This window comes from Bradysia coprophila, unplaced genomic scaffold (assembly GCF_014529535.1).
Source record: "Bradysia coprophila strain Holo2 unplaced genomic scaffold, BU_Bcop_v1 contig_350, whole genome shotgun sequence".
Classification (NCBI taxonomy): domain Eukaryota; kingdom Metazoa; phylum Arthropoda; class Insecta; order Diptera; family Sciaridae; genus Bradysia; species Bradysia coprophila.
Genome location: NW_023503608.1, coordinates 4,332,733 through 4,350,728, shown reverse-complemented (window position 1 = coordinate 4,350,728; position 17,996 = coordinate 4,332,733). Strand labels below are relative to the sequence as shown.

The 17,996-nt window shown below is 33.1% G+C and overlaps 1 protein-coding gene across 2 annotated transcripts in view; it reads left to right on the top strand.

The window, feature by feature from the left end:
• Positions 1 to 1,194: 1,194 nt before the first annotated feature.
• The window catches only part of LOC119080342 (fringe glycosyltransferase-like), a 30,537-nt gene continuing 13,735 nt past the window's right edge, over positions 1,195 to 17,996 (top strand). The window contains exons 1-4 of one of the 2 annotated variants that reach the window (XM_037188639.1): positions 1,195 to 1,753; positions 3,243 to 3,491; positions 10,646 to 10,694; positions 16,141 to 16,243. In XM_037188639.1, coding sequence (XP_037044534.1) covers positions 1,610 to 1,753; positions 3,243 to 3,491; positions 10,646 to 10,694; positions 16,141 to 16,243 — 545 coding nt within the window. In that variant the 5' untranslated portion in view covers positions 1,195 to 1,609. The remainder of the gene's footprint in view (positions 1,754 to 3,242; positions 3,492 to 10,645; positions 10,695 to 16,140; positions 16,244 to 17,996) is intronic. The other variant, XM_037188638.1, reaches the window with a different exon arrangement.

Here is a 17,996-nt window from a genome sequence, read left to right as displayed (position 1 = left end):
AGAATTTTTAGAAATTTTCAGAAAATTTTAGAATTTCTAGAAAATTTTAGAAAATTTTAGAATTTTTAGAAAATTTTAGAAATCGTTTTCTAAAAAATAGGCCCTGGATTGCTCTCAATACTAGGGGAAGATATCCTATGATACAACCACACTGATAAAATAGGTTTTTGGGGTGTACCTCGGATATGTATGATATACTTCAGTTATGTATAGTATACGTCAGGTATGAAATTCATGCTAAGAATGGTTCACGTGTCGTATGTAAAGTTTACGTATAAATATGTGCACTGTGAATTTAGAGAAGCTCGATTAAAGTTCAAATAAAGCAGACACGAAATCCATTGTTTGAGAAGTGTTCCTTACCTGAGGATTCTTTTGAAAACTGCATCGACAATGTTGCCCAGTTGTGATTTATTGCATAAGTGTCAGTCCCTAGACCTCGAAACTGGCCTCAAAGAACTTCATTATCCTTTAAGTCGATAGTGGCTACTTATCAAAGAATAAAAATATGGATTTTTATATAAATTTGTGCGGTGCTAGAGTGTAGAGATATGGGTGACTACGACTTCATTGGAAGCTACGTTGGGAAGCTGAGGTAAAATATATACAGGATAACCTTTCAAAAAAGTATTACTGCATGTCTAGAAATAACCATGTCGCAGTGAAAGGTTTAAAACATCATCCAACAAAAGTAAAATCCGAATGCATTTGCCAATCGAACTCTTCTCTTTTCGTCTCATCGCACACTTATTGACTTGTGCTGCAGTTTATATAAGTTGCTCCACATTAACAACATGTCTCGATTTACTCCATTCTATTCGTCATTACGTTCTGCATCACTTCATATCGAACATAATAAATTATAAGATTATCGTTACAAAGACTATATCTGCCAACAGCCAAACCATACACAGTCAACAAACTATATGCAATGCATATACCGAGTTGTACTTACGTTGTTCTAACTATAATAGATCATTCTCTTCTTATACGACTATACCTATATATACATTCAATCGTTTGAGGTGTTCCTGCAAGCAATAGCCAACATAAATGTTGATTATAGAGCAGAGGAAAAGCTTTTTTTTCGCATTTTTGTATTACTATTGTTGCCTCCTGGCTTTGTAAGCGCGAACGGATACGAAAGTGCACGAAGCTACCATAAAATTTATGGTCTTAAGGCCAGTTCAATTAATTTGCCCATTCAGTTGGATAAAGTTTAAACGTGGTCGTACGTTGTATATACGCGGCTCGGAGAACGATTTGTGTTATGCGCCAACGAATCGTCGATGTATCGTGTGTATGATACACTTGGAGTCGAGCGAATGTAAACAAAATATGTATTCGCGAACGCGATCATATTTAATAATGTTGATTGGATGGAAGTGATCAGAAATGTCGTGATGGTCTTCAACAAATAAAATTATTATTTTGAATTCATTTAATTTATGTGAATTGCTTCACTAAACGCGTCCGTGTCGGATATATTTCTCTATTCCGACCACATGGTGTTTTATTGCGAACGAGACATAAACAAACATTATAAGAAAAAAACGCGAGATAACAATGGATTAGCATTAGCGGCGATATTAATTCTTTTATTGTTTTTATGAGGTGGTTTTTAAATAAAATTTTCGGTTGGTCATCTGTGTCACGGCTTATGAAAGTTGGTAAAATTATGCTATTCGCAATTAGTTTGTTGTATGTGACTGTGGTTGTATACCAGAATGTGTTTGGATACAAAATGTTGGATGTAAGTAAAATAATTTACGTTATATTTCATATAACGGTCTTATAAGACAGTTGTCACGCACATACGACATTGCCAAAATATAATATAAATTTGAAACGCTGCGGGTAGAATGTTGTTATGATATTAGTATGAGGTACACATCAGAAATGTGCTTAAGGTTATGGAAAGAAAAACGAGATTCCATTGAAGTAGAAAAAGTTGCCGATTTTAGCCAGGTACAGGCAAACAAAGCAAGATTCAAATTTGGGATGTTATCATCATTATCTGATACCGACTGCAAGAAAAAACCGAGCGATGAAGTCTTATATAGCAAAAAGACTTGATCAAAAGAAGTAAAAGATTCTGCATCAGCCTGTTTAAAATGATTTGATCAAAAGGAGTAAAAGATTCGATAATTCCACCGGTGACATGATTGTCGTCTGTGAAAGGTTACCACCACAGCACTGCTACTAGCATGAACACTGAATTGACAAGTGTCAAATTTGGAGGCTTTATTGATACGAGCTACCGCTTAGGATTGTTTGTATTATATGTTTTAACTCATACAACGAAAGCAAGTCATGTATCTGTACAACAGAAACGCAGCTTTCATCAGCCTCCCAATATTTTCTATGTTCATGCTAGAAGCAGGGCTGTGTTACCACACATAAATAAAGGTCAAACTCAAAATTTTGTTTCACTTAATTTGTTCACTTACTATACGATAGAAGACTATAATATATGTAGATCATCTTCAAGGTCGTCAAATGCCATCTACTTAAGGAAATGACACCCGCGTTAAAAGATTTTATACAAATAAGTAAATGAACGAAACATTTAACGAAACTTAAGTGAAACGTTACGTTAGGTCTAGGATCAAAAACATAATTGTTAGGTGTTACAAAGGACTTCCAAAGATTATTTTCACTTGTTGTGCTCTAACTTCCGTCTAACCGGTTTTGAAGCTAGCCAAAAATAGTTTAAAAAAAATTTGATCGAAAAGCCTTTCTGGTGGATTTTGCTCATTTGGAATGAGTGGAAGATCCAATGTTCTGAATGGACAGTATTACCAGAATAACATCGACCATTCGCGCAGATCTTTATACATTTAAAATAAATATTACTTCGAAAACTGAATAATCAATGTCACAGAAACTTAATCATATGCACACATTAATTAAGATTCTGTGACATTGATTTCGTACCTCGTATGGCACAAATAACTTGCTAGGTGCGATGGTATGGCCTTTCTTCAGATATCAAATAGGTGTATGTTTTACCAGTTATGAAGGAATAGATTTTGTGTCAAACATTAAAAGTACTCAAAACAAAAAGACGTAATAAATTCAACGAATATTCTAAATGGTCTGCCGATTGTGAATGGGTAATGGTGCCCATCATGTCTCAAATATTCAAAAGAATCACAAAAAGAACAACCATTTTTGTCGCTAAATTCAATTGCATACAATATTCTATCAAATTACCTATAATTCCCTCCAATTTATTTCAGACAATAAACAACGTACCATCAATTGAATCAAACAATCAACAGCAACGTCTTCTAAAACATCACATGCTTAACATTACCGGCGACATTTATTCAGCGTATCATGTCGAAAGAACCTCGGTGACAGCAACACCAAAACCGACGACAATAAACTTGAGTGATATTTTTATCACCGTTAAAACAACCAAAATGTATCATGACACCAGACTGGCGCTCTTAATAAAAACATGGTTTCAACTGGCTAAAGAACAGGTAAGTTGATGTTATGCTAAGATAGGATTACCGGGTGGGTGGAAAATGATATGATAACAACACATCGAAATTTTCAAACCAGAAACCAAATCTTGTTTCATGTTTCGTGTGTATATTATGTACAGAGGAACGTACAAACCTTTTTTTTGCCATGCATAAGTTATGCTACGTTGATGGATTTAATGTTTGTCAGAAATGCTTGGCAAAACATAACTTTGAATAAATCATAATATCGTTACGATCAAAATATAAATTATCAAAAATAGTGAAGTATTTACGATCTTTATGAAGTTGCCAAACAAATCCGAACCGTTTTCACAATCAATAAAATATTCAATCCAAATTCATTACAGTACATTTACTCTGGGGACCGATACACATATAAATGCACACTGCAAACACAGTAAAAAAATGCAATAAAAAACAATTTATTATCACAGAAGGTGGTTAAGAGTCATTAGCGGAAAGCTGAAAACAAAGCTACGTACGTACACACAGCATAAAAATAAAAGCCATAAATGATGTATGAGACGTTCATTATAAAACACAAGAAATAAAAACTCTGTAGACATTTGAATGTAAAAACGGTTATGCTTAGCGGCGCGTAACTACATAAAAGATAAGAAAAACAAACGCGGGCACCTTGAAATATATGGTTTGTCGGGAGTCGAACACTGTAGTTTTGTTGTACGTACGAGTTACGTACATCCATTTAGTGCGATTGGCGGAGTTACGTTCTGAACATGGGGAGCTGGTTGTTTTTCTGTGTTTAGGAAATGCATTAATTTTGTATGTGTCCAATTCAGCAAATAAATGAATTCTGTGGTGGTAATGTGGTTGCATGAGTGCGGGTTGAATGTTTTAATTAACTTCTTATTTCGTTGAGCCACAATCTTGCGAAACGTTTTCTTTGAAATACGTTAAGAAGTACATTTGTTAAGTAAATGGATGTAACTGGAGACGTGACTTGGTTTAAGTTCTTACATTTACTTTTAGTGAACTTTACAGGTTTAGGGCAAACAGTCCACAATTTCACTCGAGTTATTTAATTGAACTAAACCACACCCACCTCGAAATATTTAGCGATATTTATGCGACTCTATGTTTATCTCAGTGCCCAGAGTGTATGACTGTAACATGGTGTGAGTAGTACAACTGGTGGAATTTAAGAAGAATTAAAAAAAACAAGTAATTTCCTTCTAACTATTTTGAGGTGAGTGTACCAGTGTTTTCAATATTTCATGACATTTACACCGAATCTATTTGTTTAATTGAGAGGTTCATAGGGACTGAGACTGAGACTTTACTTATCATTCCGCCCAAACTCATTCGAATTCAACTCTTTTACACATCTATGTAATTGATTGACTTGAGACGTTGACTTGTGCATAGTTTCGTTAAAATATCAGCAAATTTAATGGGAAAAACATTTACCAGAACCTTATATTAATGTGAGGTGCAAACTGTTTCAGGTCATAAGTTCTCGATGTTCTTCTATACAGTCCATTGTAACGAATAACTTGAACTATAAGAATGTTGCAAAGTAATGCACTCGTCGACAAAACGGAAACGGTAATATCTTTCACAAGTGTTGAAATTTACTGTACATTTCGACCAACCGCCTAACATTTAAATGGATAATATCTGCATCATTCACTTATATCATGGAAATAATGGGGAAAAAATTTAACAGCTCCACGAAGCAGTAATAAAAGTAAATGCACGAAACTTTTTCCGAGTGCATTTTTTTCGGTTGGAAAACTATTTCTACGTTTTTATGAACATGAACGTTTTTGAAATCCGTTTTTTTTACTCGAAAAAGTTTTTCGAATTTCAAATAAACTTCAACAATGTACTACCATTTAGAACATTTTGTGCATTTTGATAAATGTTTCCATTTCAAATTTGCTGTGAAAGATTTAATAGAAAAATTTGAAATGGAAAAATGGTTTGGTGTAAATGCCACTCATTTGCAAGGAAATAATCGTAAACTGATTACGAGGCTAGCTCTTCAAACAGATCGGGAGACTAGTTGAATCCGAATGAATGCTTTCACTTGAAAAGAAATTTTTGTAGTGAGATAATAAAGCACATTTTAGTGTAAAACGAGTTGACCAATATCCTTGTAAGGTGACCACCCCAACAAATTTCTTGTTTAAATATTATGCTACACAAATTTCACATAAATTTTCTACTTTTTCTTAAACATTTTTTCGTAATAAATTTTCAACACAGAAAAAAGCAAACTAGTAAAAACCTTTGCAACGGAAAAAATGGAACTTACTGTGCAAAGCGTAAAACGGTTGAGCCAAATTTATGGTTTTTCGAAACGAAAAACTTAAACCGATTTTAGTAAAAATGTATATTTATATCGGTTATACCTTTCTGACAAAGGCAGCATGAATTCTTAAAGAAAACGTTTTGCATTTTATATCAAAAACGTATACTGCACACACACCCAATGTAACATATATGTATATATCGCATAATATTACACAAAACCGACGATTTTTATTTTCTTTTTCGGTTTATGAAAAAGTTACCAGAATAAACTGCTTCGAAAAGATATATCGAACTATCATGCCATTCTGTGGATACATAAATTTGTTTTGCATTGTACCATACAAAACTGATGTCACTTTAGCCCATTCCTAACATGCATACGATTAATCTTATCTTTCATATTCACAATCGCAGTGTATTAATAATAATAATAATAATCGTATATTCAATTCAAACATATCTTATATGATGTAGAAATGCAACAATATAATATCGAGTACCTCTACGCTTTTCGCATGGCTTTAGTTTGGTAATCAAAGACGATATAAATTGTGTATGTGACGCGGAGCCTTTAATCGGATAAATGTTGTTGTGTTTTACCAGGTCCAAGTATATTACAACTAAACGGGTATGAGTATTATAATGCAATGCATGTTTCCACTTACTGCTTCATATAAATATAACATTTAAGGATGATCATGTTCATCATCATGTTTAACGATAATTACACTTGTTCTTGGTTGCTGCAGTAATTCATAATTCGAATTTAATCTTTCTTTTTCTCCTGTGATTTATTGATATTTTATGAGTAGTTTTTCAGTATCTGCAGCAGGTTTATGCAACTGCTTTACATATGTAATCTGTTGTTAACATAGGCGACAATAACAAAAGATGAAGTAGGAACACTGGCCCATATATAGGAAAAAATCTATGTTTAAACGAATGACGTACAAGATTTTGGTTAAAAAAAAACTTATATCAAAAGAAGTAATAGAGTCGATATACGTGTGAACGCCTAGGACAAAAATGGCTCTAATACAATATGTTACTCATTTACAACTTGATGTTATACCAAAGGATAATCCATGTTTCTCCGCTTTTCCATCCTTGCACAACACAAAATGAAAGTTTAGGGTTTATGAGGGATGCTAGGAATTTCGCGCCACGTCATTCACAATAATTGACAAAATGACACATTTTGTATAAGGAAAATGCCACTTTGTGTGTTATTGTGAATGACGCGGCGCGAAATTCCTCAACACCTTTATGAGCACCACGCACCTTTCAGAAACATCTTTTTAGACAAAAATAAGCGAGAACATACGGTTCATGTGGTTGTATAGTAAAGTTAAAATGAACCGAATAAAACTTCTTGCATAAAACACTAGACGACTGGAAGTTAGGAACAACACAACCATCGACAAAGAAACTAGACGATCCTTTGAACGAGAGAAATAAAACATTTAAAATACCCTGATACGATTGTCGTTATCGTTTCATGTTCAACCCTCGATATAACCATAATCCCAACCAGAATATTCAATTGTTTCACATTTTCCATCTTTGTAAAGATGATAATTTTTGTCCACGCAACACCTTGTTGTACACTGTACAATGCACAATTGGATATATTGTAGTTTCTGGTAGCGATGTTGATTGATTAGTGATGTAAGTTAGTCGGGCCGTTAAAAGACTCCAACTGACAAATTCAAGTTCACATTTTATTCGCACCCTTACCATTTTATGGGACAAATAACATTCACTTTATGCAAATTTTAAAAATCCATTTTTTGTACGAAATCGGATTTCAAATTTAGAATTGCGAAGAAAATAATTCGACACTCGGAAAATCAACGTGATACCCTCGGTGATACCCTTTTTTTTTGTTTCCAATTCGATTATCCAATTTGTGACGGACCAAATCTACTTCGTTTACTTTTTCCATCTGATAAAATATTTAATATAAATCCGTTCACGTTCCCAAACGCTTTGTCCTTTCTAGTAAGTCATACGATATTATACTCTCGTTCGCCTGATTTCATCTGAGTTTGTAGACATTCGCCAAGGCAATTTTATCGAAATAAATCTTCTGTTAAGCAAACACACGTCTGGGTTATTCATACAAAAATAAAAGATTTTGACTCAGTCACATATTTGATTAAAACCGTTGTTCGTTCGGTGTTAGCATTCATTTGAGCATTTTATTTTTCTACCTAATCGAAGCGTATGAGTGAGAAATACAAAAATACTTTCACAGGCAATTATAGTGTACATCTACGTCAATAACCTAAATAACACAAGATAAACTCCAATAATATTGCAGTTGCACTTAATAAAATTGTTCACGTTGCTGCATTTAATTATGTGGAAAATACCAGGCGTTGCATTGGTCATTGGACAGTTTTAGTTCCACTTTTACTTATAAAAATTTCAATCGTTACGTCGTGGATATTTTCTCTGCAATATCAGTTTCTGGAAACGAGACAAGATTTTAACGAGATATTTCTATAAAAAAATGTGAAATTACCAATATGAGCCGACAGCATAAACATTGAATTCACAAGTGTCCAATTTGGAGGCTTTAGTGATAAAAGCTACTGCTTAGGATTGTTTGTATTGCATGTTTCACACTACGAAGTCTTACATCTATCTATACAGTGGATGTAGGAGCCTCAGGCAAGTTCGTTGTCCAACAAGCTTTAATATCGATATGGCGAATCACCAATACAATTTTTATCGAAATAAATGTAGTTTTCGCACTAGCGCATTGGTGTTCTTGTTGATATTTCAAATTTTTGTTGTATTTTCCGACATCAAATAACAAACAAATCTTGTTTGATACATGTATCAAAAATCGAAATGTTGTTTTGACGCACACTGTGTGTTCTATAGACTCACGTGAGGCTCGTACAGCCACACTCAAAACGTAAAACAAGATTTCATTCTTTTTGTACAAAAGAAAAGTCCATTGTGTACAAAGAAATCATGATTTTGTACACAAAAATTATGATTTTTGTATGGTATCCGATACAATGGTATCCGACTACAGCCGTGCTTTGAAGAAATTCATTCCGATGAAATTCCTGTCCATGTGTCGAACCAAAGATCTTGGGATAGCTTGTTAATTTCTTAAAAGATTGAATCTTTAACTTTCTATTCTCAATTAGATAAAGCAAGATTTTCAGCATCAACGGTAATAGAATCGAATTCTTGGCTGGCAGCCCTCCCGTCGAAATCAATTGGAACGTTACTTGATAATAACACGTTTCGAATTTCAATCGCATTGAGAATCGGTACAGACATTTGTAGTCGTCATAAGTGTGTATGCGGTGAATTTGTGAACGGAGATGAAACCCATGGATTAAGTTGTCTTTATAGTGCAGGCAGAATTCCTCGTCATTAAGAATTTAATACATCGTTCACTTAAAACAGCGAATTTTCCATCGATGAGAGAACCACCTGGAATGTTAAGAGATGATAAGAAAAGAGTGGACGGACTCACATTGATACCATGATGTTGGTCTGGGATGCAACATGTTCCGACATCTTAGCTCCGTCATACTTAGGTTTTAGTTCAAAAAAGGCTGGTTCAGTCGCGAGAAAAGCAGCAGACGACAAATTTAACCGTTACAAAGAGCTTTCCAACCAAGCTTATTTCATTTTACCATTCGCAGTAGAGTCGCTAGGTCCTTGGTGCGAGTCTTCGGTTCGTGGATATTCTTTGCAATTTGATCTCTGAAAGAACTGGTGTAACAAGATGTAAGGCTTATTTGAAGCACAGAATAGGTATTGCTTTACAGCGTTCAAATGCAGCTTGTGTTATGGGTACGTTTAGAAAAGATGAATTCGGACGGTTGGACGAGATTTTTTATATACTCTGATTGATTTCATAGTTTCTGAAATTATTCCTTAGTTAAGTCTTTAACCTGTCACAGACGGCCAGCGTATTAACAGTTTTACCATCTGATCTATTACTTCATTTGATCACAGATTCTTAGAGATTGATTTCAGAAATCTTTTACTTCATTTGACTTGAACACGCTTTTTGTTATATAAGACTTCATTAGACAGAAGCCTGTCGTTTATTACTGCTGTCGTTGTCGATAACATATGATGGTCGCCTGTAACAGGTCAATTAAGCTTTTCTCATGCTTCTCCGGAATCAGGCTAGTTTCTATGGTTCTGGATAAATATAATAGGGCAATTTTTGTTAAGAATAGAAGCCACTCCATGGGTGGAATTTGTTTCATGCTTTGATACAAATTTAGGGTTTAATCAATAAAAAAATTAAATCTAAAAAATGATTTTGTACACAAAAAGTTAGCAACAAGATTTTATGTACAGCAGTGCGATCTTCATTTTTTACAAACGTCAATTTACGCACTAGTGCTTAAATACATATTGTGTATATGAAAATCCATTAGCGCACTACTTTGATCGCACTGCTGTACATAATTTGCAATTTTTCCATGCGAATCAACTGAATTCGCATTATTTCAATCAACTCAAAGATTAACGCAGAGTCAATCGATCTCCGCCTGTTTTATGGTTAAAAAAAATATGTGAAAATATATGCCTGTAATTAAGACTGTCAGTTGGCTTTTATCAATTAAACGTAAAATATAAAGTCACAATGCGCCATACGAATTGTTTGCACCAACAACATTTTTTTTTTTTCATTTCATTTTATATTTCTGGAAAACGTTTCTGCACAATTTACACACGGTACATGAACAAGATCATGTTCGTATTGAAAAGCATTTCAAAATAAAATAATCTCAAGATTGTGATGCTATTTCGTTATTAATTATTTATGATTTTATTTTTCTTATATAGTTTTCGAACTGAAGTTTGTTTTATATTACTTTCAGACTTTTTTCTTTACTGACGCCGATGACATATTTTATCAACGGAAAACCAGTAAGTTTCATGTCTTATATCGTTTTTATGTTTTATAAGCTCTTATTATTGTTAAGTATAAGTTTATAAAACCGAGCAATGCATATTAATGATGGTTGAATTTTTGAGACATGATTTCTTAACATGAAATAGTTTACTTTAGAAGAGATTTTTCTGCATTCCATGTGTGCGAACCGTGGTAACGTAAAATAACAACATAAATGTATTCGTATTTATAAGGAAGCTTCTTATACTATTTATTTTGATTTTGATTTGTGACAATAATTTGAGTGAAATGTTAATTGAATGTAGAGTCATTGCACAGAGCCAATTAATGTGTGGGAAATTTCTTCAGTTTACATTTATTTTATTTGCATGGTTTACTAACGCAACCCGGATGGAAGACTTAAAAGTTCGTCTCACGTCTCAAATTTTTCGAGACTTTTGCAGTTCTACTTAGAACTTTTGAAGCTTTCGTTCTATAGTTCTACTGCAGCAAAAGAGGAAATAGAGGAAATATTAACAACTGTTATCCATCTGTTGTCAATAGCGATGACAAAAATAATAGATTCATCCTGCCCGTGTTTTCTTATATAGTAAAATGTAGGTTATAACAATTGAAGTAAAAGATTGGAACAAAAAATATTTTGGTAAACAGAAGTACCAAATTTAATTATTGCAGCATTAAACCATGATTTACTTTGTAAAAGATTGTGAAACAGATATTGTGAGAACGATGGTTATTCTCCTGATTCTGTATAGTCTTATTCGCCAAAGATATCTGTTTGCATACCCTGATTCAACCGAAGTTCAGAAGATGTTAGAAGTTAACCGTCAATTGTATATCTTCCACAGAATTTCAAGGAGGTTTTGGCATTGACATTGAGGCAACTTCATTGGTGAGATAAAGAGAGTTTCCGAATCATAAATTACGATAAAGTTTTGCTAAAGTCATGCCACCAAAATTTGTTCTGATCCAAAGCGTCACAAAATTACTTTTACTAATAATTTATTGTCGAATGTTTCGAAACGAACTCGATTCACGTCTCTACCGCTTCATTTTTCTAAGTAAAACCACTGTAAGTTGAACTACTCGATGAACCACCGCGTTCGGTTCTTCCTCTAGGCCTTCGTGAGAAACTTTCTGTTCCAAACGCTGGAACATGAGTTCGAATTGAATACTGTCCTGAATAGGGGTGACTTCTGTACGACCGATTTGATCGCCTTGCATTGTGACCGCGACTTGATCCAACAGGATTATTGAGCGATCTGAGTTCTCCGAGTGAGTGATCAAAATTACTACGCATTTGCGATTGACCTGGTTGATAGAGACTAACCACTGATTGACTGGGATAATTCTTTGCCGGTGAACTGAAATAATTTTTTACTGGAGGTGGATTCATAGTCACACTTTGATAACTCTTTGTAGGTGATTTGTAGGTGTAATAGCTTTTCACAGTTGGTGGGTGGTGTACTGTATGCTGTACAGGGGATGCACGTGAACGGTACGGATTCCGAATTTGAGTTTCATCCTGATAATTTGGAATTATATTCCGTAAATCACATTGAAGATCTTTATTTTCGGCCAAATGTACTATGTACTCGTACACATTATTTGCTACGAATTCGTTGATGTAGATGATGACCGTTCCATGAACTGTATGTATCCTACTCACTTCTTCGTAATCAAATTCATCCAAAACTGTTTCTAATTGAGGTGGTATTCTCCGGAATAGGATTGAATCGGTTTTGATATTATTCATACTCTAAATATGTTGGTTGTTTGGAATAATTTTTATTTGAAATTTAGAATAGTTGTACTGGTTTTAACGATTTTTTTCTTAAATAATACTAGACAGAAATTAATGTCACTATCCACTAAGCGAGCTACTAAGATAGTTGTTAATATACAGAAAATGCACGAGTTGAGATACCCAAGTGTAAATACAATAAGGGATGTGACACCCCTCTAACTAAAAGTGTTATCGTAAAGCTCCTCAAAAGTGGATGCTTTCGCACTAATTTATTTCATCGGAATCGTGCAAACATTTAAACTACAGCGTTACCACTAAAACGTAATTTTTAAGCTTACCGCCGACATTTTATTTCTACTGGGTTATCTCTTTTGAACCTCACATCCCACCAAACGACAATATTGTTGTTTGTTTACATGATTGGTCATCATAAATTTTTCATAATTTTGTTGGCTTTGACGAATATTTTAAGTAAACCGTTGATTGTAATGTTAAAAAAACACAAGAAGCACATTTTCGCACAAAATCTGAATTAAATAATATCGAAATCACCGAAATTATTACACTTTTCACAACCGACACTAAATTTTTGTGTTGGTGATTTGACGTTTCAAAAACAATACTCATGTTACGATGGTTACGATTAACGACTTTAACGACAATTTTCTTCGTTAAAGCATATTTGACTAAGTTCAGAGTGGATGTGATTTGGGTGTGAAATTGAGTGGGAAGTGCTATTTTCATAGATTTTCTTTTTGTAAAATCTTTTAAATGAGACAATATTTTGAGAATGCCCGATATACGAGTTTCTTATTTTTCGTGTTTCTGCTGATCTGTGACAAAAAATCGTGAAAAAAATCGATTCGTCCCTTCCTTATTAAGAGTAAGAGTTTTGATATTACCGCTGCTCTTTGATATGAAGCAATGACATGTCCTGTCCCATCACTAAAGAAACTTCAGAACAAATAACTCGAAATCTATTAAACTTTTCTTAGAGAACTATGAATTCTCCTGAGTTTCAGTCCAGTAGCAGATGAGTACTTAAAAAAGTCCTATATATTTCGAACTATGTCAAACCAAAATTTCGTTCATCACGGGACGGGTCATGAAATTCCCCATTTATTGAAATTAATTGAAATTGAAATCAAAAATATCAAGAGTCATTTGTCGCTTTACGATAACACTTTTAGTTATTAATTTTAGAAAATCATCTAAACCAATTCGAATAACAACCATCGGATCGTCTATACCCCATGCGATCATTGATTTTCCCCATAGAATGCATGTTATTCAAAACATCTACATGATTATCCAAAGAATTCGACATCATTAGAAGGAATTTCATCCATTCGATGTAAATATCATCAGAAGAATGAAAAAAGAGAATTCAACACATTTTGAATAAGCCGAAATAAAACACCTTTTGGAACCTTCAATGGTCATCAGAATCGGTTTTGTTCTGCTTGTCGTTCTGTCTCTTTCGCTGTTTTTTGAGTTTTATTAAAACAATTTTTTTTTTTGCATTCCATTTCGGTAGTAGCAAAGGTGCACTGAATTTCGAAATTAATTGGCAGTTCTGTATTAATGGCCACACATTCCCATAAATGACCTTTTTACGGTAACTAAAAAATCACCGCCAAATTTACATCTCAAAATTTTTATCATCTCGAAATCTTTAATTAGATTTTTCAGCCGAGTCATAAAAATTATTTTTATGATGATTCGAAAGTAGTTAAAAGAATCTTTTTTCTTTTCGTTTCTCTTCTTTTTTTTGTGGTTTCATCTATTGGCTGTTAATTATAATCGATAAATGGTCGTCGAATAATTTACCAGAAACGAAATATATTCGGAAATTAGTTTTTTTTTGGTTTTGATTTAATTTAAAGATTGGTTTCATCGTTAAGTTGAATGATTGACACTCTTCGTATTTCATTATACGACCGTATAATACGGTGCTCACATAATAAATATTTCATCGAAAATGGGTTGTTATTCTTGTCATTGGAGTTATCAAGGAAATTTAGTCCATGGCATTGTATTATTGCCTGGTTGTTAGATTTGTAAAGCTGATTGAACACATTAAATTATTTCTTTTTTGTGCTGTTCATTTTGTTGAGTGATTGAGTGCTGTAGGATGGTGGGAACTGATGGATGAATCTGGGTGTACGTTATGAAAACGAAATACTGTCGTCTTAGCTAGGAACGATTTCCTGCGGGAGATCAGATCGGTATATAGTTTGAAATTGTGTTCTGTTACATTTCTAGTACATTTCGTCATAAAATTCCTAATGTCAGCGCTCTATTTTTGTGTGTGCCAACTTCACTGCTATGACATTTCACCAGAGTGAAGTTGTTTCACCGCAAAATGAAGTCCTAAAAAAGAAGTACTAGGAAAATGGTGCCTTCATTTCTGTTTATTTCCAGAGAAAGTGGGCATTCGAAGTTCATTTTTTAGTTTCTCAAATTTTTGCGGAGTCGCTGGAAATGACGTAATTAATTCAAAATATTCGTTCTATTATCAAAAATGTTGAATATTGCTTTGGCTGTATTTTGCTGCGACATTCAGGAAAATGTAAAAAAAACTGCGCGACAAATGTGTAACCTATGATTGATCGATTTTTTGTGAATGTTTGTCACAAGGGGGTAATCACTAATAAATCAGTAAATCAAGTAAATCACGGTAAATCACAAAAAATTTTGAAAAATTTTTGAAAAATTTTTAATTGTCACTGGATTACATTTCGAAGTATCGTGGCCGTAAACATATAGGATAAATTTCATGAACTAATACAAATTGAAGTAAATAGATTCAAATTTAGTAGAAACTTCATTTTTGATTTACTTGATTTACTGTGATTTACTGTGATTTACCGTGATTTACTGAGCTAGTAAATCAGTGATTACCCCTTGGTTTGTCATCTTATGATGGATCGATTTTCCTTCACTTATTGAATCAAAAAACTTAAAATTATCCGTAACTCCCTGATATTTAATATTTTGCGATCAGTAGAAGAACAACTTAGGTTTCTGATTTTTTCAGGCGGGCATCTCAATTAATGTGAGCCATCATATATGCCATAAATTAATTGGGAAAGAAATTCGGTACTTCATTTCTACATTGAACTGTATTCGTTCGACATTAATTGCACCCTATGACAACATTTACTCGAGATGTTTCCCTCTGGCAAAATTCTAACGAAAAGTATAATAATAAATTTCTTGGGATGCTATTTACTTATAGTTCTGCAGCAACTAATGATATATGCCTTAAGACTTCTCTTATTGCTGCATTTATGGTTATGTAAATACTTAGAGAATCAATCGCTAAAAACTTCTTCTTTAGTTTTCAAATCTAAAGTTATAAAGTTTGTTCAAATATTCTATAATATGCTACTTGGTAGTAGGAATATAACCAAGACATTATTCGATTTTCTTCTCTCTACATTGCAACGGACTAAAAATATAAGCAAGAATTTTAGAATGAAAATGAAAAGAAAGACAATCCAACGAAACTAGTCTGTCTTCCACTGTTTCAATGAGATATTTTATGTCCATAATAAATGTCATATCCAATTACCATTTCTTTTAAATATTCTAAAGTCGAAACTCCGTTTACCTATCCTCAAACCCATTCAAAGCGTAAATAAATATTTGAAAATTAATAATTTCTCATTTTAATTTATTCAAAATGTGTGTTTTTTCTGCTTTTTCAGATGGTCATTTGGTAAATACAAACTGTTCTATGGGACACTTCCGTAAAGCACTTTGCTGTAAAATGTCCGTTGAATATGACACCTTTTTGGAAAGTGGTAAAAAGTGAGTTGAATTATTTTTCTTTTTTTCTCGGATAAAAGGTAGAATTTAACAGAAAAAAAAAATTAAAATAATATTGGACTCGGGATCCAATCACAACACCATCAATAACTTTTAAATTAACTTATTCATAACGAGATAATAGGCATAATTAACAAGAATTAACACCTCTTACCACATCTGAGTCATCCATAAAATATTAGGTTTCCAAAATATTCGTCAATATTTAAATAAAATTCAAATTAAAAAAAAAGGTAATATGTGAATGAGGTAACTTATGTACGCATAATTTAGAAATTTCTATATAAATATGAAAGCCCGTGTGTCTTGTGATGCAAATTCTATGATGTTCAATTTTATTCTTTATGTTTTTCTACGTAATCCATGGCTTTTGTCTCAAATTTTATTAATTATTTTATGGAAATGTTGGGCGATAAAATTCATTTGTTTATAGAATAGAAGTTCATTAACTCGTTTAGAAAAAATCGATATAAAAAATGAGAGAAATAACGAAACACCTTTGGCATTTGATGTCTGCTTATCCGTGATTATTCCTTTGATGTTTAATGTTACTGTTTAATATTCCATGGGATTATGGAGATTCTATATATAATACGAATAGGAGAATTGAATATGTATAAAAAGAACGAAACGAATAAATTCTCGCTTTAACATCTCGCTTTAACGTTTTATGTTCGTAATTTATGAATTGTAAATTTTCAACCCTCTATGGTCAATTCATATCTACGCAAAAGCTAAATGATCCACCTCCAGGTAAAATTCTAAAAACAAATGAAATTGTTTGTCGATTAAAAGTTCAGTTAATTGCAAACAATGAAATTGCTGGGAATGAAATTAAAATGTTAAATCCATTGAGGAATAATGATGTCGTTTTTAAATTAGGGTACGAATGAACGTTTTTATTCTGGGATTGTTCGTCTCATTTACATTTTCGTTGTACAACTGTTTGTCTGTGAAAAGTGGCGTATAGAGAGTCAAACTAATCAGATACCTATAACAGGATCGGAGTGTAAGTGTTAGATGCTATCCGCCAATGTGTTATTATTAAATTTGAAAAGAAAACGTGAAGCAGCTTTACCCGGGGATCGAACTGGGCCGACTGTCCAGTACTCAGACATTTTACAACCGTCCAAAATTATATTTGAAATGAAAGAGTCGTTGGTCTAGTACTTATAGGACAGATGTGTAACAAAGTATTTTTGTGCGATTCGGTTTCTTGCCGAAAACATTTCATTATGCTAATCATAGTCACCGAATCTATTACCTACATTATCTGATCTAAGTATTTTCTGCATGAAATCTTTTACTTCAATTGTTTAAGCGTGGCGAAAAAAATATTTTAAACAAAACATAATTTACTATCGGTCTCTAATTTCCTAGTGTTTTCGATACTGTAAGTTTGGTAAAGTCATAAATTGCGCTTGCGATACGCAAATTATACTCACATATTCATGACATTTCGATTCATTTAAAAATCTACATTTTCATCTCAATGGATTTAATAAAAAATGAAATTTCAACAATGGAATTTTACGTTAAATAAAATCCACACATGTCATCATCACATGATAAATCGTGGGCATACCTCCACATTTTTATGGATTGACATTTTTACTTTACTCGCAAATAATAATAAAAAAAATTGTCAGAGAAAATCATTTCTCTTCAAAAATGTCACTGAAAAAACAAACAAAATCCCATTCATGACAAAGATTCATGATAATGACATATTTGC